At 45.0% G+C, this 24,832-nt stretch overlaps 1 protein-coding gene across 3 annotated transcripts in view; it reads right to left on the bottom strand.

Annotated features, from left to right (window-relative positions):
• Window positions 1-1,697: 1,697 nt before the first annotated feature.
• LOC133440508 (uncharacterized) overlaps window positions 1,698-24,832 on the bottom strand; it is a 46,710-nt gene continuing 23,575 nt past the window's right edge. For 2 of the 3 annotated variants that reach the window (XM_061717778.1, XM_061717779.1), the window contains exons 4-7: window positions 23,996-24,136; window positions 21,284-21,424; window positions 9,646-9,777; window positions 1,698-7,797 (exon numbers count right to left, since the gene is read on the bottom strand). In XM_061717778.1, the coding sequence (XP_061573762.1) occupies window positions 4,151-5,158 (1,008 nt within the window). In that variant the 5' untranslated portion in view covers window positions 5,159-7,797; window positions 9,646-9,777; window positions 21,284-21,424; window positions 23,996-24,136 and the 3' untranslated portion in view covers window positions 1,698-4,150. Of the gene's footprint in view, window positions 7,798-9,645; window positions 9,778-21,283; window positions 21,425-23,995; window positions 24,137-24,832 lie in introns of those variants that run through there. The other variant, XM_061717780.1, reaches the window with a different exon arrangement.

Raw genomic sequence — 24,832 nt, 5'->3', positions numbered from 1 at the left:
TTTTTCAAGAACACAACTTTGATATCTGCCTTTAGTTGTTTACCAGTGAGGGGTGTGCCACCTTTCAGCAGAGGAAGAAAATGCACTTTTCCAGATCAAGAGGCTCCGTGATCGGAGAGATCAACCCGGCTGTTGCACGCTGCAAGACCGTCTTTTCTTTTCAAAGTAGGAACAGGAGAGAGCCGAGCGGCTGCCCACTCCTGGAAGACCCCTGCAGGAACGAACTGCCGGTGGGACCCCTGCCGGACAGAAGAACCGAGCCGCATGGTAGAGCCGAACCGAAATGAAGGTTCTCCCACCACTGAAAAAGCCCGGCAGAAAACGTGGATCAGCACCTGAAAAGGCTTGCAGCCCCTCCAGACCCGGAGCCAAGGGAGACGTGAGGTTTATGGTTCTGGGTGATCAGTTTAATCTAGAGCGGTTCAGAGCTAATTTTGTGTTTAATGAAGTTACTGTACGCATATTACTGTGTAACACCGGCAACTACCGCCATTATTGTTGTTTGTTTATTTTGTGGCGCCATTTTCCGCCAGTTATTCACGTTTTAAACGCAGTGTTTTGTCATCCCGTCTGATTGCACGTGGCATGGCAAGGGCGCAGCCATCTTTAAATACCACATGGCGCAGCCATCTTTAAATGTCTTTGCCGGACACGTGTTGCTACGAAACATAGATGATCGTTTTGTACCACGTGTTTATTATTTTTGATTTATTCTCCTTATGCGGTTAACGTTTTATTGTTGTTGTTTTTCTTGATGGTTAATGTTTTATGTTTCATCATAGTGTGCCATCAGAATTTATTTGGGTATCGCTTTTACCATCTGCTTGGTACCTGGATGTAAATAAATTCTGATGGATTTTAATGAGAGAAGTTGTTTGTGTTGTTTGCACGTATTTCGTCACAATGGCTGTTTGACAGAGCTAGAGCCGAACTGGTAATTGCCTTCAACATTATTCACCAGAAATAATAGCCCTTACTGTTATTCTGGTGGAATAATCTTCGGGAAATTTCGGGAAAGGGTGGCGTGCCTTCTCCGGGTGGGTGGAGAAGTCCTGCCTCAGGTGGAGGAGTTCAAGTATATCGGGATCTTGTTCACGAGTGAGGGAACGACGGAGCGTGAGATTGACAGACGGCGTCTGCAGTAATGCGGTCGATGTACTGGACCGTCGTGGTGAAGAGGGAGCTGAGTCGAAAGGCGAAGCTCTCGATTTACCGGTCAATCTACGCACTAACCATCACCTATGGTCATGAACTTTGGGTAGTGACCGAAAGGACAAGATCGCGGATAAAAGCGGCCGAGATGAGTTTCCTCCTCAGGGTGACTGGACTCCCTTAGAGATGAGTTTCCTCCTCAGGGTGACTGGACTCCCTTAGAGATGAGTTTCCTCCTCAGGGTGACTGGACTCCCTTAGAGATAGGGTGAGGAGTTCGGTCACCCGGGAGGAGCTCGGAGTCGAGCCGCTGCTCCTTCACATTGAGAGGAGTCAGCTGAGGTGGCTTGGACATCTGTACCGGATGCCTCCTGGACGCCTCCCTAGGGAGGTGTTCCAGGCATGTCCCTCCTCCCTAGGGAGGTGTTCCAGGCATGTCCCACCGGGAGGAGACCCCGGGGAAGACCCAGGACACGCTGGAGAGACTATGTCTCTCGGCTGGCCTGGGAACGCCTCGGACTCCCCCCGGAAGAGCTGGAGGAAGAGCTGGAGGAAGTGTCTGAGGTGAAGGAAGTCTGGGCATCCCTGCTGAGGCTGCTGCCCCCGCGACCCGGGAACGGATAAAGCGGGAGAAGATGAGTGAGTGAGTGAGATAATAATAATAATAAAACTTTATTTGTATAGCACATTTCATACAAGAATTGTAGCTCAAAGTGCTTTACATCAATAATAAGGCAAGCAGCAAGTGCAGTTTAAATAAAGGGAAAGGTATAAAATAACAATCAACATCATATCAAATCCTAGCGTTCTAATAGGTTACTTGAATTACCATAATCTCATTACGGAGTATAAATAGTGACAGTTAAAAAAATGTAAAGTTTAAAAATATAAAAGTTTAGAAAAAATTAAACAGTAGTGCGTACAGTGCAGAGTAAGTTAAAAGTGCAAGTCGGTGCAGTAAGAATTGGAACAAGTATTTAGGGTATTTAATGATGAATCAAGGTGGGTCAAGGTGGTGATGAAGGTGATGAGGGTGGGTCAATCAAATGCTTTGGTGTACAGATATGTTTTAAGCTGCCTTTTGAATATCTCTAAGGTGTTTGCTTCCCTGATATTTGAGGGTAGTGCATTCCACAGTTTTGGGGCATAGTTAACAAAGGCTGCATCACCAATCTTTTCATGACTACTTCTGCTGATCTCTAATAGACCTGCATCAGATGATCGGAATGTTCTAGCTGGTGTGTAGTTTGTTAGGGAGTTTGCAATGTAGCTTGGTCCTTGTCCATTTAGGGCTTTGTATGTGAGAAGGAGGACCTTAAAATCAATTCTAAAAGTCACAGGTAGCCAATGTAGAGTAGCTAAGACTGGACTAATGTGTTCTCGCCTCTTGGTTTTGGTTAATAGTCTAGCTGCAGAGCTTTGAATAAGTTGGAGTCTTTCAGTGGTTTTCTTAGGGAGACCAGTGAAGAGTGCATTGCAGTAGTCCAGTCGGCTAGATATGAACGCATGAATTAGCTTCTCAGCATTATTTTGATTTATGAATGGACGAACCTTTGCTATGTTTCTGAGGTGGAAAAAAGCTGTTTTGGTCACTTTGTTTATGTGTGAGTTCAAGTCTGAGTCAAGGATGACGCCAAGACTAGTTACCTCAGGTTTAATCCAGGAAGTTAAGCTTCCTAGGTTTTTAGTTAGCATCTCTCTCTTTGATTTGGGACCAACTAGAAGAACTTCAGTTTTGTCTTCATTTAGTTTGAGGAAATTTGCATTCATCCATTTATTTATTGCCAACAAGCAGTTGGTAATGGATTTAATTGCTGTTGTATCGTTTGGTTCAGCGGATATGTACAATTGTGTGTCGTCTGCATAGCTATGGAAATCTACATTATATTCTCTAATGATGTCACCAAGTGGTAACATATAGAGATTGACTAGTCAGTTTATCTGTAGTGATTAGTCGGTTTTAGATTGGGCGGAGTGATACAGCACTAGGTGCTGTGTTGATGTTCTAAAATCCTACACTGTTGAGGGACATTAAAGTACAGTCCAAGTGTTTATCCTACTCACGACCCGAAAAAGGTTTAATTTAATAAGGTAAGGCTTAACTCTACACCAGACTTAAAAGTTCAGAGCTCAAAACCCCCCATGATCCAAGCCCCCCCGTGATCGGGACCGCAAAAAGGTACTACTTTCTTCTGAGCGTAGTAGGATTTTGGTCCGTGGGTTGAGGCACGGTCGCCACACGTGGTCGGATGCGCGTTTCTAGTCAACACAATAGATTAATATTAATAACCCAATATCGTGATACACCTTGTCACCTCCACGACACGTTTCGTGGCGTTTTTGTATCACGAAATTTCGTGGCACGATATATTGTTACACCCCTACCGGCTAGAGATAGTCGGGCTCACCTCCACACATAGCTTGGGCTCTGGAACCAGCTCCTTGAAAGGGGCTGGACCCTCCACTACTCTGGAGTTGCCCAGGGTGAGAGGCGGGCTGGTGTGGGCTTGCTAATAGCCCCCCAGCTCAGCCGCCATGTGTTGGAGTTCACCCCGGTGAACGAGAGGGTCGGTTCCCTGCGCCTTCGGGTCGGGAAACGGTCTCTCACTGTTGTTTGTGCCTACGGGCCGAACAGCAGTGCAGAGTACCCGGCCTTCTTGGAGTCCCTGGGAGGAGTACTTGATAGTGCTCCAACTGGGGACTCCATTGTTCTACTGGGGGACTTCAACGCTCACGTGGGTAATGACAGTGATACCTGGAGAGGCGTGATTGGGAGGAACGGCCTCCCCGATCTGAACCCGAACAGTGTTTTGTTGTTGGACTTCTGTGCGAGTCACAGTTTGTCCATAACGAACACCATGTTCAGGCATAAGGGTGTCCATCAGTGCGCGTGGCACCAGGACACCCTAGGCTGGAGGTCAATGATCGACTTTGTTGTCGTTTCATCTGACCTTCGGCCGCATGTCTTGGACACTCGGGTGAAGAGAGGGGCTGAGCTGTCAACTGATCACCACCTGGTGGTGAGTTGGATGCGCTGGCGGAGGGAGAGGTTGGACAGACCGGGCAGACCCAAACGGATTGTGAGGGTCTGTTGGGAACGTCTGGATGAGCCCTCTGTCAGGGACATCTTCAACTCCCACCTCCGGGAGAGCTTCTCTCGGATCCCGGGGGAGGCGGGGGACATTGAGTCCGAGTGGACCATGTTCTCTGCCTCCATTGTCAACGCGGCGGCTCGAAGCTGCGGACGCAAGGTCTCCGGTGCCTGTCGTGGCGGCAATCCTAGAACCCGGTGGTGGACACCGGAAGTACAGGATGCCGTCAGACTGAAGAAGGAGTCCTACCGGGCTATGTTGGCCGGTGGGACTCCTGACGCAGTAGATAGGTACCGGCAGGCCAAGCGAGCCGCGGCTCGGGCAGTCCTGGAGGCAAAAACTCGGGTCTGGGAGGAGTTCGGGGAGGCCATGGAGGAAGACTTTCGGTCGGCCTCGAGGAAATTCTGGAGGACCGTTCGGCGCCTCAGAAGGGGGAAGCAGTACTCTGCCGGCCCCGTTTACGGTGCGGGTGGGGAGCTGTTGACCTCGACTGGGGACATTGTCGGACGGTGGAAGGAATACTTCGAGGATCTCCTTAACCCGACTGACATGCCTTCCACTGAGGAAGCAGAGAGTGGGGACTCTGGGGCGTGTGCAGGAAGGCAGAAGCAGCAACAGCAGACATCCACGTAGGCAGGTGGAAGCAGCAACGGGATGACCGGGGATGGGGGGGGGGGGGGGTGCCGGGAACACAGGCCAGAACGCAGCTCCCGAGGCTCCAGCCTGCAAACATGCACAAAAGAGAAAAAAGGGGGGCCGGCACAAGAAACTACAGGTACGATGGACAAAAATGATAGCTATGAGATATTTATAATAGATAAAAATGGTAATGGAGAAGAGAGGCAGGGAAAAGGAGAGGAGAAGAAGGGTGAGAGGCACCGCCCAGCGGATCATGTCGGTGCCCCCCTGCAGCATAAGCCTATAGCAGCATATCTACCGCGAAGCTATATTTGAGACTAAATTATTATAGTCTTGTTCTATAGCTGCAGCTATGACTACTGACTCTAACACACTAAAGTTTACACTACCTAGAGATTTACCAACACCAGCTAGAGGTTTACTAAACACTAACTATAAGCTTTACTAAACAGAAAGGTTTTAAGTTTAGTTTTAAAGGTGGAGGTGGTGTCAGCCTCCTTAACCCAGATTGGAAGTTGGTTCCATAGTAATGGTGCCTGATAGCAGAACGCCCGCCCTCCAAATCTACATTTAGATACTCTAGGACCTACGAGTAAACCTGCACTCTGAGAGCGGAGAGCTCTGCCAGGAACATAAGGCACTATCAGGTCTTGTAAATACTGCGGAGCTAAGCCGTTTTGGGCTTTATATGCAAGTAATAAAATTTTAAATTGAATTCTGAATTTTACAGGTAGCCAATGGAGCGACGCTAACACTGGAGAGACGTGGTCTCTCCTGCTGATTCCTGTCAGCACTCGTGCTGCTGCATTCTGGATCAGCTGGAGCCTATTCAGCAAATTACTTGGACATCCTGCTAACAACACATTACAGTAATCTAGACTAGAAGATACAAACGCATGAACTAGTTTTTCTGCATCACTCTGCGAGAGGATTTTCCTAATCTTTGCAATATTACGGAGATGGAAAAACGCTATTTTACAAACCTGATTAACATATGGTTTAAACGACAAATCCTGATCGAAAACAACACCAAGGTTTCTCACAGTTGCACTGGAAGACATCGCAACACCATCTAATCCCTTCCTAAGATGCTCTGGACCAAGAATGATAACCTCTGTTTTATCTGAATTTAGAAGCAAGAAATTTCTGGACATCCAGTCCTTGATGTTCCCTTGACTGTTCTGAAGAAACCTCATGTACATGAACAAACTGGAACCGGTCAGATAGATATGATTTAAACCAACATAGAGCTGTCCCTTTAATCCCAACAACATGCTCTAACCTGTGCAGTAAAATGCCATGATCTACAGTGTCAAAAGCAGCACTGAGGTCCAGTAGAACCAGTATGGACACTAATCCCTTATCTGAGGTCCAGTAGAACCAGTATGGACACTAATCCCTTATCTGAGGCCATAAGAAGGTCATTCGTGACGCGAACCAGTGCTGTCTCTGTGCTATGATGCATTCTGAACCCTGACTGAAAGACTTCAAACAGATCATTTCTATACAAATGGTCACATAACTGGCTTGAAACTGCCTTTTCCAGAATTTTAGATACAAATGGAAGGTTGGAAATTGGCCTATAATTAGCTAAGGTGTCTGGGTCAAGAGAAGGTTTTTTAAGTAAAGGTTTAATTACTGCGACTTTGAAAACCTGTGGTACATATCCTAAGCTTAGGGATAGGTTAATTTGGTCCAGTATTGTCACACCAATAAGAGAAAAAACATTTTTGAATAGTCGAGTCGGGATGGGGTCTAACATACATGTGGTAGACTTACCACAAGTCTCTTCTTCGAGAAAAAAGTCTAAATGTTGAGACTAATGTTGAAATACAATTTCAAGAATAAAGTCGAACTTTCACCTTTTTTCTCAACATTTCAACTTTTTTCTTGACATTTCAACTTTATTCACGAAATTATACGCGGAAAAAGTTCCTGACTTCCGGGTTTTTTTCTGTACAGAAAGAGACTTTTCTTTGACTTTTCTGGCCGTTATAAAACATCTTTGACGGATATAAAGTCCATGCCTTAAAAATATAAAATACAAAAGCTGTGTCCCAATTCAGGGGCTGCGTCCTTCGAGGGCTGGATTTGAAGGCCGATTACGTAACAGCGGCGCGCCGAAGGCTGTCCCATTTCGAAGGCTCCTTCAAATGTAGCCCACAAATGCAGCCTTCTTTTCCCGCTGTTTGAAGGTGCCGGCGGACACGCCTCTCTTCCTCCTCCAACAAAATGAAAAACAAAAAAAACAAAAACAAAACTTCTGGCTCCATTTCTTTTTTTTATTTTGGTTCTTTCTTTCTTTACTATCGTGTTTTATTTCTTTCTTTCTACTTTGTTTAGTGACGTAGGACAAGGGCGGGAACAGCTGGTACAACCAGGAAATCCCCCACTAGACCGTCTCATTTCACCAGCGTCCGTCCAGCCTTCAGTACGGCCTTCGCGGTCTTGGAAGGCGTGGCCTACGAAGACCGCGTCCTCAGAAGGACCAGAACCTGAATTGGGACACAGCTAAAGATTCGTAATTGCCGGTGATTACAGCTGGAAGTTCCTGTGAACAGTTTTAGAGGCTTCTCTTTTACTATTGCGGCCTATGGGAAAAAAGCTTTCTGGGCCCCATGGGATTTGTTGCACTACCGCGGCTGGACACTGGAAAAAATCGACGTGCCTTCTGAGTGCGAGATTCGGGGGCTGAGTGAATGAGCTAACTGTAGCTAGTTGAAATCCACCATATCAAGAGACCACGACAACCGCATATCGTCAAACATATTATCAACAAGGAGTATATGAGAAGTTGGGTGCCGCTAAGGCAGAAACAGAAAAGGAACAACGCCGCTAACACTATCCATCCATCCGTCGGTCCATCCATCCTTTCTCTTCGGCTTATATCGGAACCGGATCGCGGGGGCAGCAGTCTGTGGATAGAGTTGGATGGAGAGTTGGTTAGTTAGTCCAGCTGGATAGAACCTGTGTAGAGACTAGAACCTGCAGAGACTAGAACTAGAACCTGCAGAGACTAGAACTAGAACCTGTAGAAACTAGAACCTGTAGAGACTAGAACTAGAACCTGAAGAAACTAGAACCTGTAGAGACTAGAACTAGAACCTGAAGAAACTAGAACCTGTAGAGACTAGAACTAGAACCTGAAGAAACTAGAACCTGTAGAGACTAGAACTAGAACCTGTAGAGACTAGAACTAGAACCTGTAGAGACTAGAACTAGAACCTGTAGAGACTAGAACTAGAACCTGTAGAGACTAGAACTAGAACCTGTAGAGACTAGAACTAGAACCTGCAGAGACTAGAACTAGAACCTGTGTAGAGACTAGAACTAGAACATGTAGAGACTAGAACTAGAACCTGTAGAGACTAGAACTAGAACCTGTAGAGACTAGAACTAGAACCTGCAGAGACTAGAACTAGAACCTGTAGAGACTAGAACTAGAACATGTAGAGACTAGAACTAGAACGTGTAGAGACTAGAACTAGAACCTGCAGAGACTAGAACTAGAACCTGTAGAGACTAGAACTAGAACCTGTAGAGACTAGAACTAGAACGTGTAGAGACTAGAACTAGAACCTGTAGAGACTAGAACTAGAACCTGTAGAGACTAGAACTAGAACCTGAAGAGACTAGAACTAGAACCTGTAGAGACTAGAACTAGAACCTGTAGAGACTAGAACTAGAACCTGAAGAGACTAGAACTAGAACCTGAAGAGACTAGAACTAGAACCTGTAGAGACTAGAACTAGAACCTGCAGAGACTAGAACTAGAACCTGTAGAGACTAGAACTAGAACCTGTGTAGAGACTAGAACTAGAACCTGTAGAGACTAGAACTAGAACCTGTAGAGACTAGAACTAGAACCTGTAGAGACTAGAACTAGAACCTGTAGAGACTAGAACTAGAACCTGTAGAGACTAGAACCTGTAGAGACTAGAACTAGAACCTGTAGAGACTAGAACTAGAACCTGTAGAGACTAGAACTAGAACCTGTAGAGACTAGAACTAGAACCTGTAGAGACTAGAACTAGAACCTGTAGAGACTAGAACTAGAACCTGAAGAAACTAGAACCTGTAGAGACTAGAACTAGAACCTGTAGAGACTAGAACTAGAACCTGTAGAGACTAGAACTAGAACCTGAAGAGACTAGAACTAGAACCTGTAGAGACTAGAACTAGAACCTGTAGAAACTAGAACCTGTAGAGACTAGAACTAGAACCTGCAGAGACTAGAACTAGAACCTGTAGAGACTAGAACTAGAACCTGTAGAGACTAGAACTAGAACCTGTAGAGACTAGAACTAGAACCTGTAGAGACTAGAACTAGAACCTGAAGAAACTAGAACCTGTAGAGACTAGAACTAGAACCTGTAGAGACTAGAACTAGAACCTGTAGAGACTAGAACTAGAACCTGTAGAGACTAGAACTAGAACCTGTAGAGACTAGAACTAGAACCTGTAGAGACTAGAACTAGAACCTGTAGAGACTAGAACTAGAACCTGTAGAGACTAGAACTAGAACCTGTAGAGACTAGAACTAGAACCTGTAGAGACTAGAACTAGAACCTGAAGAAACTAGAACCTGTAGAGACTAGAACTAGAACCTGTAGAGACTAGAACTAGAACCTGTAGAGACTAGAACTAGAACCTGAAGAGACTAGAACTAGAACCTGTGTAGAGAGTGACAGTTTTTTTTTACATCTAAAAACTGACAGACAGACTGGATTTGATGTGGTATCCAACAGTTTTAATCATCGTACCTTCTTCCTGGAGGTCCTGGTTCTTTCCTGAAGTTTGGAGGAGGATCATTGGACCGGTCACTCTCTGCAGACTCCTTGCTGAATGAGGAAGATATTGACCCGTCTTCAGATTTCTGATCCTCCATTAGGACTCTGAAGTGTAACCGGAGAAATTCAAATTAAAGCTCATAATGTTCATCATCCATCCATGATCCATCAATCATCCGTCATCCATCCATGATCCATCAATCATCCGTCATCCATCCATGATCCATCAATCATCCGTCATCCATCCATGATCCATCAATCATCCGTCATCCATCCATGATCCATCCATCAACCATCAATCATCCATGATCCATCATCCATCCATCATCCATTTCAGGATTTTCATGGGGGTCTGCTGGACTTGGCCCCAGCTTTACTAAACACTAACTAGAGGTTTACTAACACTAACTAGAGGTTTACTAAACACTAACTAGAGGTTTACTAAACAATAACTAAGGTTAACTAACACTAACTAGAGGTTTACTAACACTAACTAGAGGTTTACTAAACAATAACTAAGGTTAACTAACACTAACTAGAGGTTTACTAACATTGGCCCGGTTTCCCAGATCAGTTAAGTAGCTCTTAACAGTGAAAGACTTCTTTCAAACCTTCTTAAGGAGCCTGTGAAAGAAAATCGCGTTTCCCAGATTCTCTCTTAGCTTAAGAATCTCTTTCATTAAGAAGGAAATGAAAGAGGCTGCTGACCCAGTCTTTACAACCATCTTAGTGAACAAAGACTCACAGATCCAGCCGCGTCAGGCAAATCAATATCACACCAAGCAATGAGATATTAAAACAATGCACCCCGCACAAATTTTGATCTATTTTATACTTTAGATTTATATTGTTTAGCATTCATTGATGACAGCAAAGGGGGAAAAAAAAGAAAAATAAGGAATAACAAGTGTGTTCCTGTATATGCTTTATGCGCACAAATAAAACGATCATCATGAGTATCATTTATTTGATAATTTGGCTGCTATACAGCATATTCTCGCTGCAAATCAACCGCGTCACCGTGCGTGAAGCAGAACTGTTTTTATGAACGCATTCGTGCGTCAGCACTTCAGTCCCCTGGACGTGCTGTCGGACCGGGCTGTCCAGGCAGCCGTGACACCGATCCTCCTGCCCGAGCCCGAGCCCGAGCACTTATATGTGTGATGACAGGGAGTTAGTGCATTGAGGAGCAGTGCTGCGTCTCCACCAGTGTTGTGCTAGTTACTGAAAAATAGTAACTAGTTACGGTTACTAGTTACCTCATTAAAAAGTAACTCAGTTATTAACTCAGCTACTTAGACCAAAAAGTAATGCGTTTCTATGAAAAGTTACTTTTTAGTTACTTTAAATAAAAACATTATTTTAAATGCTCCCATTAATCCCCTCTAGCCTTCATTTCAGCAGGTACTGTATGGATTTGCATTGTGCATCATGTTCTGCATTTTAAACAGTCTCCCCACTTCTTCACTTCCTGTATCAATAACGTTGGTTGCTTAGCAACAAGCTGAGAACGGCCAATGAGCTTCAGCAGCAGCTGAAGAACGGGATCCTTTGATGAATCGTTCATTACAGTCCTCAAAATATAATCAATGGTGTCGGTTTATAAGAATGTTTTTGCCCAGAAGAAAAAAGAGCGAAGACAACGACCCATAACTATTTTCTTCTCTTGAAAAAACACACCTGCACCGCGGGGTTTAGGAGAAAAAGACGCTACAGCGCGAGTCGGGATGCAGCAGCATCAGAAGAGCAGTGAAATACGTGCGAGGCGGGGCTGATCTCTGCAATTTGAAGCCCTCTATAATTGAAAAAAGAATTTCACTTATCACGGGTTCTTTTTGGAACATAACCCCTGCCAAAAACCAGGGATTGCTGTAATTCCACGTTGCGAAACTCGCCTTCTCTTGGCTCGCCATGACCTGTCATGTTTTTGAATAAACATAAGTTTCCTCTGGTCTCCGCGTGTGGGGAAAAAAAGTAGGGATGTCCCGATCAGGTTTTTTTGCCCCCGAGTCCGAGTCCGAGTCCTTTGATTTTGAGGACTTGCCGATACCGAGTCCCGATCCGATACTTTTATAAAACAATAAAAAATGAAGAAGAGAAAAGAAAATTATGCAGGATGACCCTTTTATTATATTTTAACATGTGTACTGTAAACTGAGCACATAGGAGGTAGGCAGCTTGAACATTCTTAAGTCAGTATAAAAAAAATGTATTTTCTTTTTCTTTTTTTTTTTTAGCATAGGGCTGCTTCAGCTTCAAAACAAACAGGCGTGCTCTGCGCGCATGCGTTGTATGGCTGCCGCTCCGCTCCGAGCCCACTACTCCACGTGTGCGTTGATTTATGGTCCCGCGTCACACCAACGCAGAGCCTTCCGCGACGCGGAACCATAATGTCGGCGCCGCAGCTCCGCTTCAGTCCTGGGGCCTCATCTATAAAGCTTGCTTGCGCAGAAAAAGCGCCTGAAAGTTGCGGAAGCCACCATCTACGCAAAGCCTCGGATCTAAAAAGAAAAAACTAACCGATGGCTGCCGCTCCAAGCCCACTACTAGGGTGCGTCGCCGCGAACCCTACGCTGTAGACTCTGCGTCAGTGCGACGCGGAACCATAAATCAACGCACACGTGGATGTCGGCGCCAGTGAGTATTTTCACCGGATATTTTGACCGGAGAGATTATAAAATACCGGACTTCGGCATATTTTACCGGACAAAGTCCGGCAATTACCGGACAACAGAAACCCTGATATATATATATCCGATTCCTGATCGGCTCATAACGTCCGAGTCCGGATCGAGTCTGCAATCACGTGATCGGCCCCGATTTCCGATCACGTGATCGGATCGGGACAACTCTAAAAAAAAGCTTCACTGTATCCAGAAATAACGGAGTAACGCACCGTTTGGTAGCGGTAATTGCGTGACTGAATTTAAAAAGTAATGCGTTAGAGTATTAGTTACCGCAAAACTAACGGCGTTACTGTAACCCGCTACTAAATAACGTTAGTCCCAACACTGGTCTCCACACCCGCTGTGTCTCCAAACATCCACAAATACAACGTTGATAAATGCAATAGTGAAAACGGTCAAGCATCTAAATAAACTTCAGAATATTTTTTTGAGGTGAAGGATTCTGTTTTACTAGTCAGGAGGATACAATGTGGTCATATATGCTGAATGATTGTTAAGTTAATTTCTCCTTTCATCCATCTTTCACATTTAATAAAAACAATACATTTCCTCATTATTCTCTTATCAAGACTACTTCTTATTTAGTTGCAGTCTTGTTTTCATCATGAAAAAGGGTCATTGAATTATATTCATCATCTTAATTTTTCATTATAACGCACAGGCAGCAGGAATTAGTGCGTTAGGTAGCAGTGCTGCGTGTGAAAATGCGCTGATAGTGATCGGTGATCGATTTGCCTGGCATCGATTGATTTGGTTTCAGAACCGGACAGCTGCTCCAAAGAGCGTCTGAAAGAGCGAAACTAAAGGACGGTGTTAAGAAGTCATCTGGGAAACACCCGTATCTTAGGGAACCTTCTTAGTTGAAACCTTCTTTGAACCTCTCTTAAATCCTTAAGAGAGGTTGGATCTGGGAAACCCGGCCATTAACTAGAGGTTTACTTACACTAACTAGAGGTTTACTAAACAATAACTAGAGGTTTACTAACACAAACTAGAGGTTTACTAAACAATAACTAGAGGTTTACTAACACTAATTAGAGGTTTAATAACACTAACTAGAGGTTTACTAAACTAATTAGAGGTTTAATAACACTAACTAGAGGTTTACTAACACTAACTAGAGGTTTACTAAACAATAACTAGAGGTTTACTAACACTAACTAGAGGTTTACTAAACAATAACTAGAGGTTTACTAACACTAACTAGAGGTTTACTAAACAATAACTAGAGGTTTACTAACACTAATTAGAGATTTAATAACACTAACTAGAGGTTTACTAACACTAACTAGAGGTTTACTAAACTAATTAGAGGTTTAATAACACTAACTAGAGGTTTACTAACACTAACTAGAGGTTTACTAAACACTATCTAGAGGTTTACTAACACTAACTAGAGGTTTACTAAACACTAACTAGAGGTTTACTAACACTAACTAGAGGTTTACTAAACAATAACTAGAGGTTTACTAAACTAATTAGAGGTTTAATAACACTAACTAGAGGTTTATTAACACTAACTAGAGGTTTACTAACACTAACTAGATGTTTACTAAACACTATCTAGAGGTTTATTAACACTAACTAGAGGTTTACTAAACACTAACTAGAGGTTTACTAAACACTAACTAGAGGTTTACTAAACACTAACTAGAGGTTTACTAACACTAACTAGAGGTTTACTAACACTAAATAAAGGTTTACTAAACACTAACTAGAGGTTTACTAACACTAACTAGAGGTTTACTAAACTAACTAGAGGTTTATTAAATAACTAGAGGTTTACTAACACTAACTAGAGGTTTACTAAACACTAAATAGTGGTTTACTAACACTAAATAGAGGTTTACTAAACACTAACTAGAGGTTTACTAACACTAACTAGAGGTTTACTAAACTAACTAGAGGTTTATTAAATAACTAGAGGTTTACTAACACTAACTAGAGGTTTACTAAACTAACTAGAGGTTTATTACATAACTAGAGGTTTCCAACAACGTGGACTTCAGGTCAACCGGTGATTCTAAATCAAGTGTAAAAGTGTGCGGTTGTATCTCTGTGTGTCCCTGTGGTGGACTGATCACACTGACACTAACGTGGGGTTACGTTGTAACCCTGCTTCTCTGAGAATAGAGAATATCTCTCCACTACATATAGAGTATATGTTATGGGATTTACTGACAATCCCGCAGCTGACGTGAAAGCTTCTTTAAGACACACCACGCCTACCGTGGCTTCCCCTGCGCCCTATAAATGGGTCCACCTGCGCAGGGGTCAGCTGATTCACTCTGATTTGAAGACGCAAGGGCGGGGTGCAGGGAGAGGCCACTCAGGCGACCCGCACTCTGCTAGTCCACTGACTAGTATAGGGACATCACCCTGGCCAGGCCCTATGCCAACAGCCCAGGGGCAAGCAAATCAACTCCAGGAGACACGGCCCCCAGCACATGCTCCCTAAAGGAGGCGCTGGTGGCCACGCTCAGACTGTAAAATCTGGCAAAAGTGTTCGGTGTTGCCCCTGTCGCAGCCGCACACACATCTGAGAGGCGATACGAGGCCAAGGAGGTGGACACGCCCCATTTAGAGCGCGCTGTTACCCCCTCCGGCACCGGCTCACTGGCCTCGTCGTATGCCCGGTGGATCGCCTCGACGACTCAATGGGAAAGCCTAGCCTTAGACACTGGCTTCCCCCGGCGCTGAGGCTCAAAACAGACAGACAGCTGATCAGTTTTCCTGAAGCCGCTGTACGCTGGATATGGAGTTTAAGTGCCTTAACCGGACACGGCGCTGTCCATTGCCGACTCCTACCGGCCCCCTGGGAGGGTGTAAGGACCCGTGGTGCCACCGGCTGGTGCCAATGAAAATCAGTCAGCACCTTGGGCAAAACGCTGGGGCCCCCAACATCCGCTGGTCCCTCTGCCCTCAAGGACGGCCCCCCCAACCTGTGAGGGACGCGTCCCCGGAGACCACCTGACGGCACAGCACGGCCCAGCCTGCTGCCTCTCGCCAAGCTCTCTGGGTCCTTCCCCCACCTGGGGGCTGCGCACAACGCCCTGGTCACAGCAAAACGCCCTCAGATGCTTCTGCGGGCAGAGCCCCAGAGCCGGGTTCCTCTGAGCCGGTCGCATGTGCAGGAGAGCCAGTGGCACTACCTGCATGGCAGCAGCCATGAGACCCAAAGGCGAAGACACAGCTTCCCCGTGACCCTGGCCCCCAGGAAAAACGCTCCAGACAGTCCCAGAGGGAATCCTGTCTCGGCCTAAGTCTACGTTGCCGACCCAGTTCTGCCCAGGAACTGGGTAGTCTGAGACAGTTGCAGACTGCACTTCTCGTTGTTGGTGCACAGACCCAGCACTGGATGTGCACCAACAACTGCTGCACATGACGGCGACATTGCTCTTGTCCGAGCACAAATGCCGATCGTCCAGGCAATTCAGAAATTCTGAGGCCCTGCCGTCGCATAGACTCTAAGGCCGCATCCATGGGGGGGGGGGGCAGCGATATCCCAAAGGGGAGGACACGGAACTCGAAGGTTTTCCCCCTCGCCCTCCGTGTCCTTTCCTGCCGCGCCTGAGCCGCATTCGGCTGGACCCTCAGATCCGGCTGGGCCTGCCTGACCTGATACGGCTGTTGGTGCACCTGCGGTGGCCGACGCACTTCCCATCCCGTGGTCTCCCCTTGGGGATGGGGGGAGACCCGCTGTAGTTCCCCTGACAGCTGCCCCCCCACCCCACTCCTGTGAAGGCTGCTGGACTGGGTGCAGCTGATACAGGGACAATATGCTGTATCGGCCAGCTTCGTCTGACCTGCCATAGCCCCAGCCATCCATCGCGGCGCAGTTCTTGCTACGGCTCTTCCCTTACCCAAGAACTGACTTCGAGGGTGCCACCATAGCTGCAACGCTGCGCCCACAGATGTCGGCCCACGACCGATCCTCTCTGGAGCTTGAACTGCTGTCATGGCCCGACAGCCCGGACCCCGTGGCGTCTGAAATTGCTTCCTGACCACCTCCTCGAAGTCTGAGGAGAGGGGCACCAAGAAGTGCATAGAAGGCTGAGCCCCCCCATATCATCGTCAAACCGTGACGGGAAGAGCCCTCGTGTGGGCGGCATCTCTATCCCCAGAGCAGACGCTGCCCTAGTAATGAGACCATGCGGGAGGGGAGACAGCTTGACATCAAGCTCCCTCCTCCTGCTGACCCATAGGCAGCATGTCCTCCCCTCTGAAGGCAGCACATGTGGGGGGCCCGGAGGTGAATGCTCCACCGAGGCTGGGCCAGACCCGGGCACAGACCTGACACCCCTCCTTGAGCACATAGTAAATGGGCCGGGAGCAGACGCCATGGCCACATGCCCTGCCTCTGCAGCTGCGGGCTTAGACCGCTTGGTAGCCCGTAGGCTTACACCAGGGGCGCCTTGTCTCTGAGACACCCGCCAACGTGCGTCCCGTTGCCTTGCCAATAGGCAAACCCAGCTCATGCATGCAGCAGGATCCTCCCATGCTGGCCATGCATGCTCCTCCCCCAAACAACACACGCCCCTCCCGGCTCGTCGTCGCGGTGACGTCGTCGCCTCGCAACCCGGAAAGTTTGTTGTTGTCTGCTAAGTGTATTAGCCTGTTTTATGGCTGTGATTTTGTTTCGAACAGCACAACACGGCAATGGGGAGATGGTGGACGCCGTCGCCGCTTCCGCCGTTTGGGGGTGGTGGTTCCTGCGAGGGTGCAGAGGACCCGAGTGAGTCCCGCACACCGGCAGCAGTTTGAGGTAGTGAGAATAAGAAAAAAATATGACCTATTTACAATTCCTACAGACAAGAATTATGCAAAAATACAAGATAAAAAATTAAAAATTGTACAAAAGAAATAAAAAAAAGTGAGAGGTGCAGTGTGTTTGGTTACTCTGAGACTTTGTTATTTGTGAGAGTTCATCAGAGCAACCGCTTGCGGGAAGAAACTGTCTCTGTGTCTGGAGGTTCTGGCGCACAGAGCTCTGTAGCGCCGTCCAGAGGGGAGGAGTTGGAACAGGCTGTGTCCCGGGTGTGAGGGGTCGGCAGAGATTCGACCTGCCCGTTTCCTGGTCCTGGACCGGTACAGGTCGTCGATAGATGGGAGGTTAGTCCCAACTATCCTCTCTGCAGTCCTGATAGTCCGTTGCAGTCTGTGCCTGTCCAGTTTGGTGGCTGATCCAAACCAGACAGTGATGGAAGAGCAGAGAACAGACTGGATGATGGCAGAGTAAAAAGTGATCAGCAGCTGCTGTGGCAGGTTGAACTTCCTGAGCTGCCGCAGGAAGTACAACCTCTGCTGAGCCTTCTTCCTGACAGAACTGATGTGGGTGGTCCACTTCAGGTCCCGAGAGATGGTGGACCCCAGGAACTTGAAGGAGTCTGTGGAGGAGACGGTGCTGTTGAGGATGGTGAGGGGGGGGAGTGGCGGTGGGTTTTTCCTGAAGTCCACTGTCATCTCCACTCCAATCTCCACTCAGGAAGCTGGTAATCCACTGACAGGTGGAAGCAGGCACGGTGAGCTGGGTGAGCTCCTGGTGGAGGATTGCGGGTACGATCGTGTTGAACGCCGAGCTGAAGTCCACGAACAGGATCCTCGCGTAGGTCCCTGAGGTGTCGAGGTGACGCAGGATGTGGTGCAGTCCTATGTTGACTGCATCATCCACCGACCTGTTTGCCCGGTAAGCAAACTGCAGGGGGTCGAGCAGGGAGCCTGTGATGTCTTTCAGGTGGCTCAACACCAGCCGCTCAAAGGTCTTCATGACCACAGACGTCAGGGCGACGGGTCTGTAGTCATTTAGACCTGTGATGGTGGGTTTCTTCGGGACTGGGATGATGGTGGAGCGTTTGAGGCATGAGGGCACCTCACACAGCTCCAGGGACCGGTTGAAGATCCTTGTGAAGGTGGGGGCCAGCTGCTCGGCGCAGGCTCCCAGGCAGGAAGGGGACACGTCGTCCGGGCCCAGGATGGCCCAGGAAGAGCGTGCTGGCCGGCCAGCTGTACCAATTTTTGCGGTACAATTCACTCAATGGACAACTTCCCACCCCGTTGAAACAAGAAAAGAAAGAATGAAAAGGAGATATGAGAGGGGACGCCGGCTGCACCCACGACGCTGTCGCTTCCTCAGCCAACTGTACTTTTAGTACCCCCAGCTCAACTCTGCCTTCCCAGATACAAGGGAGCCAAAGGCGACTTTCCACCCTGAGAGGAGTCAACCCAGACCAGCTCTCTACCCGTAGGTAAGTGGATGCACGAAAGCCACCGCTCAACTCCCGACAGAACTGCGTCTCGTTCGCTCTCACGTCCGACTCTGCAGTGAAAATCAGAGGATCAGCTGACCCCTGCGCAGGTGGACCCATTTATAGGGCGCAGGGGAAGCCACGGTAGGCGTGGTGTGTCTTAAAGAAGCTTTCACGTCAGCTGATTGTCAGTAAATCCCATAACATATATTGTATATGTAGTAGAGAGATATTTTCATACGATAGAGAACTAACACTAAACCAGTGGTTCTCAAACTTTTTTCGTCATTCCCCACTTTGTATGCAAGCCCCACTTGCCCCCGTCGCCCAAACAAAAACCTTGACGAATTACTTCAAATTATTTTAAATGTATTGAAATTACTACCACCAAGTATATCAGTCATATTTGATACTGAATCAAAATCAAAAACAACAAATAACACAAAGTTCAAAAAGAGAAAATAAAAGTGCAGTTGTGCTATCATAACTTAATTTGCAAAAACTTAAACAAGTGAACTTTCCCTGCATTACTAGTGGCTGCAGTGTTGCCTGTTTTGCACTGAACATCCTTTCAAAATGGGGTTGCAGGCTGGAAACTGCCACTCTCAAATCATGCTCAATGTTGAGCTGGGATCTGTACTTAGTTTTTAGAGAAGCAACAGCTGAAAAGCTTCTCGCAGAGTTATGAATTGGCAAAGGGAAGAATGATGTTTAAAGCTTTTTGTCCGATGCTGCAAATATTGTCCCGCTGCAATTAACAGTCCAATGTCAATTAGTTCCAGGGTACATTTTTCTCCAGTCCCCTAATGCTTTTTACCGTATTTTGCCCAATGACGCAATGCACCCATAGTATTATTATAAAGACTGATTTATGGTTCCGCGTTACACCGACGGAGAGCCTGGAGCGGACGGAGTGACTACCGAGAAGCAGATGCTGCTCCCGGGGGAGCTGCGCCGCAGAGACGGGCCCGAAGACCGGAGGAACCACCGCCCGAGCGGGAGCCGATGCGTCGGCTGCCGCTCGGGCGGTGGGCTCCGTCGTTTACTGTCGAAGGATTGTTAAAGAATAGATGCGCGGGCTGACGTGTCTGCTGGGTTGGACTGTTGTTCGGGCTTTTGCAAAAGCCAGCATCATTTCCGAGGGGCCGTACGGCAGGAAAATGACTCTGCTATCAGCGTGGCCAGAGAGCTGCGGGCTCTGGCCGTCTCAGCTGATCAGTTCTCCCGGTCTCATCGATCCGGCTCGGATGAATGCAGAAACGGAGGATGGAGATTTCGATGGGTTTGATTAATGTAATAACTTAAATAAAGCACAATCAAACTAAGTTTTGCTCCCGCTCTATTTTTAAATATCACACTTGTATGCTTGTGTGTGTGTGTGTGTGTGTGTGTGTGGTTGTAAGGCGGCGCTCCGTGTGTGTAGGCGGCACCTTTTTGTTCAGGCGTGTGTGTGTTTTAAATCCAGAAATGACACACAAAACTGAGGGTTTCCACACGGCGTGCCGAATGGTCGCGAAAATACGGTTTAGCTATTAATTATTGCTATGTTTGTGTGTGTGTTTTGTTTAGTGAATTATCTTTATTGTCAATAGCATTTATAGTAAAATAGGCAGTTTGTCGCACCCCACCTGACATGTCTCCGTTCCCCACCAGTGGGGCGCGGCCCACACTTTGAGAAGCACTGCACTAAACTAACACTAACTAAAACTAATACTAAACTAACACTAACTAACACTAACTAACACTAAACTAACAATAACTAAAACTAATACTAAACTAACACTAACTAATAGTTAACATTAACACTAAATTAACACACTAGGCCTCTAGTTAGTGTTTAATAAACCTCTAGTTAGTGCTTAGTAAACCTTTAGTTAGTGTTTAGTTTACCTTTAGTTAGTGCATAGTAAACCTCTAGTTAGTGTCAGTAAACATCTAGTTAGTGTTTAGTAAACCATTAGTTAGTGTTAGTAAACTAGAACTAGAACGTGTAGAGACTAGAACTAGAACCTGTAGAGACTAGAACCAGAACCTGTAGAAACTAGAACCTGTAGAGACTAGAACTAGAACCTGTGTAGAGACTAGAACTAGAACCTGTAAAGACTAGAACTAGAACCTGTAGAGACTAGAACTAGAACCTGTGTAGAGACTAGAACTAGAACCTGTGTAGAGACTAGAACTAGAACCTGTAGAGACTAGAACTAGAACCTGTGTAGAGACTAGAACTAGAACCTGTGTAGAGACTAGAACTAGAACCTGTGTAGAGACTAGAACTAGAACCTGTAGAGACTAGAACTAGAACCTGTAGAGACTAGAACTAGAATGTGTAGAGACTAGAACTAGAACCTGTAGAGACTAGAACCAGAACCTGTAGAAACTAGAACCTGTAGAGACTAGAACTAGAACCTGTGTAGAGACTAGAACTAGAACCTGTAAAGACTAGAACTAGAACCTGTAGAGACTAGAACTAGAACCTGTGTAGAGACTAGAACTAGAACCTGTGTAGAGACTAGAACTAGAACCTGTAGAGACTAGAACTAGAACCTGAAGAGACTAGAACTAGAACCTGAAGAGACTAGAACTAGAACCTGTGTAGAGAGTGACAGTTTTTTTTTTACATCTAAAAACTGACAGACAGACTGGATTTGATGTGGTATCCAACAGTTTTAATCATCGTACCTTCTTCCTGGAGGTCCTGGTTCTTTCCTGAAGTTTGGAGCAGGATCATTGGACCAGTTAGTCCATACAGAGTTCTGGTAGGGTGAATAATAACGATCTGGCACCATGAAGACTCCACATTGGCAATCCTCCAATTTGACTCTGAAGTGTATCAGGAGAAATTCAAATTAAAGTCCATGATGTTACAGAACTACATCCATCCATCATCCATCAATCATCCATCCATGATCCATCCATCATCCATCAATCATCCATGATCCATCCATGATCCATCAATCATCCATCAATCATCCATCCATGATCCATCCATGATCCATCAATCATCCATCCATGATCCATCAATCATCCATCCATGATCCATCATCCATCCATGATCCATCAATCATCCATCCATGATCCATCATCCATCCATGATCCATCAATCATCCATCCATGATCCATCCATCATCCATTGAACATTGTGTTCAGGATCATTGGGGTCTGTTGGACTCGGTCCCGGCTTTACTAAACACTAACTAGGGGTTTACTAAAACTAACTAGAGGTTTACTAACACTAACTAGGGGTTTACAAACAATAACTAGAGGTTTACTGAGACTAACTAGAGCTTTACTAAACACTAACTAGAGGTTTACTAACACTAACTAGAGGTTTCCTAAACACTAACTAGAGTTTTACTGACACTAACTAGAGGTTTACTAATCACTAACTAGAGGTTTACTGAACACTAACTAGAGGTTTACTAATACTAACTAGACGTTTACTAACACTAACTAGAGCTTTACTAACACTAACTAGAAGCTTACTAACAGTAACTAGAGGTTTATTAACACTAACTAGATGTTTAGAAAACATTAACTAGATGTTTATTAACACTAACTAGAAGTTTACTAAACTAACTAAATGTTTATTAAATAACTAGAGGTTTACTAAACAATGACTAGAGGTTTACTAAACTAACTAGAGGTTTACTAACACTACCTAGATCTTTACTAACACTAACTAGAGGTTTATTAAATAACTAGAGGATTACTAAACAATGACTAGAGGTTTACTAAACTAACTAGAGGTTTACTAAACTAACTAGAGGTTTACTAAACAATGACTAGAGGTTTACTAAACTAACTAGTGGTTTACTAAACTAACTAGAGGTTTATTAAATAACTAAAGGTTTACTAAACAATGAGTAAAGGTTTACTAAACTAACTAGAGGTGTATTAACACTAACTAGAGGTTTACTAAACTAACTAGAGGTTTATTAAATAACTAGAGGTTTACTAAACTAACTAGCGGTTTACTAACACTAACTAGAGGTTTACTAAACTAACTAGAGGTTTATTAAATAACTAGAGGTTTATTAAATAACTAGAGGTTTACTAAACACTAACTAGAGGTTTACTAAACTAACTAGAGGTTTATTAAATAACTAGAGGTTTACTAAACTAACTAGAGGTTTATTAAATAACTAGAGGTTTATTAAATAACTAGAGGTTTACTAAACTAACTAGAGGTTTATTAAATAACTAGAGGTTTCCAACAACGTGGACTTCAGGTCAACCGGTGATTCTGAATCAAGTGTAAAAGTGTGCGGTTGTATCTCTGTGTGTCCCTGTGGTGGACTGATCACACTAACACTACCTAACACTAACTAACACTAACTAAAACTAATACTAAACTAACACTAACTAACACTAAACTAATACTATCTAACACTAAACTAACACTAACTAAAACTAATACTAAACTAACGCTAACTAATACTTAAAACTAACACTAAACTAAAACTAATACTAAACTAAGACTAACTAATGTTAAACTAACACTAACTAACACTAACTAAAACTAATACTAAACTAACACTAACTAACACTAAACTAACACTAAACTAACAGTAACTAAAACTAATACTAAACTAACACTAACTAAAACTAATACTAAATTAACATTATCTAACACCAAACTAACACTAACTAACACTAAACTAACATTAACTAAAACTAATACTAAATTAACATTAACTCACACTAAGCTAACGCTAACTAAAACTAATACTAAACTAACACTAATACTTAACACTAACACTACACTAACACACTATGCCTCTAGTTAGTGCTTAATAAACCTCTAGTTAGTGTTTAGTAAACCTCTAGTTAGTTTAGTAAACATCTAGTTAGTGTTAGTACACCTCTAGTTAGTGTTAGTAAACCTCTAGTTAGTGTTAGTAAACCTCTAGTTAGTGTTAGTAAACCTCTAGTTAGTGTTTAGTAAACCTCTAGTTAATGTTTAGTAAACTAGAACTAGAACCTGTATAGAGACTAGAACTAGCACCTGTAGAGACTAGAACTAGAACCTGCGGAGACTAGAACTAGAACCTGTGTAGAGACTAGAACTAGAACCTGCGGAGACTAGAACTAGAGCCTGTGTAGAAACTAGAACTAGAACCTGTGTAGAGACTAGAACTAGAACCTGTAGAGACTAGAACTAGAACCTGTGTAGAGACTAGAACTAGAACCTGAAGAGACTAGAACTAGAACCTGTAGAGACTAGAACTAGAACCTGCGGAGACTAGAACTAGAACCTGTGTAGAGACTAGAACTAGAACCTGAAGAGACTAGAACTAGAACCTGTGTAGAGAGTGACAGTTTTTTTTTACATCTAAAAACTGACAGACAGACTGGATTTGATGTGGTATCCAACAGTTTTAATCATCGTACCTTCTTCCTGGAGGTCCTGATTCTTTCCTGAAGTTTGGAGCAGGATCATTGGACCAGTTACTCCATACAGAGTTCTGGTAGGGTGAATAATAACGATCTGGCACCATGAAGACTCCACATTGGCAATCCTCCAATTTGACTCTGAAGTGTATCAGGAGAAATTCAAATTAAAGTCCATGATGTTACAGAACTACATCCATCCATCATCCATCAATCATCCATCCATGATCCATCCATCATCCATCAATCATCCATGATCCATCCATGATCCATCAATCATCCATGATCCATCCATGATCCATCAATCATCCATCAATCATCCATCAATCATCCATGATCCATCCATGATCCATCAATCATCCATCAATCATCCATGATCCATCAATCATCCATCAATCATCCATCCATGATCCATCCATGATCCATCAATCATCCATCCATGATCCATCAATCATCCATCATACATCAATGAATCCATCATGCATCATCCATCCATCCATCCATGATCCATCCATCAATCATCCATCATCCATCAATCATCCATCAATCATCCATCATCCATCCATCATCCATCCATCCATCATCCATCCATCCATCATCCATCATCCATCCATCATCCATCCATCCATCATCCATCCATCATCCATCATCCATCCATCATCCATCATCCATCCATCATCCATCATCCATACATCCATCCATCATCCATCCATAATCAATCAATCCATCCATCCATCATCCATCCATCCATCATCCATCCATCCATCATCCATCAATCATCCATCATCCATCCATCATCCATCGAACATCAAGTTCAGGATCATTGGGGTCTGCTGG

The sequence above is a fragment of the Cololabis saira genome, chromosome 3 (genome assembly GCF_033807715.1).
Source record: "Cololabis saira isolate AMF1-May2022 chromosome 3, fColSai1.1, whole genome shotgun sequence".
NCBI classification, from domain to species: Eukaryota; Metazoa; Chordata; class Actinopteri; order Beloniformes; family Belonidae; genus Cololabis; species Cololabis saira.
The sequence above is the reverse complement of the archived record's forward strand: the minus strand, read 5'-3'. Positions and strand labels throughout refer to the sequence as shown.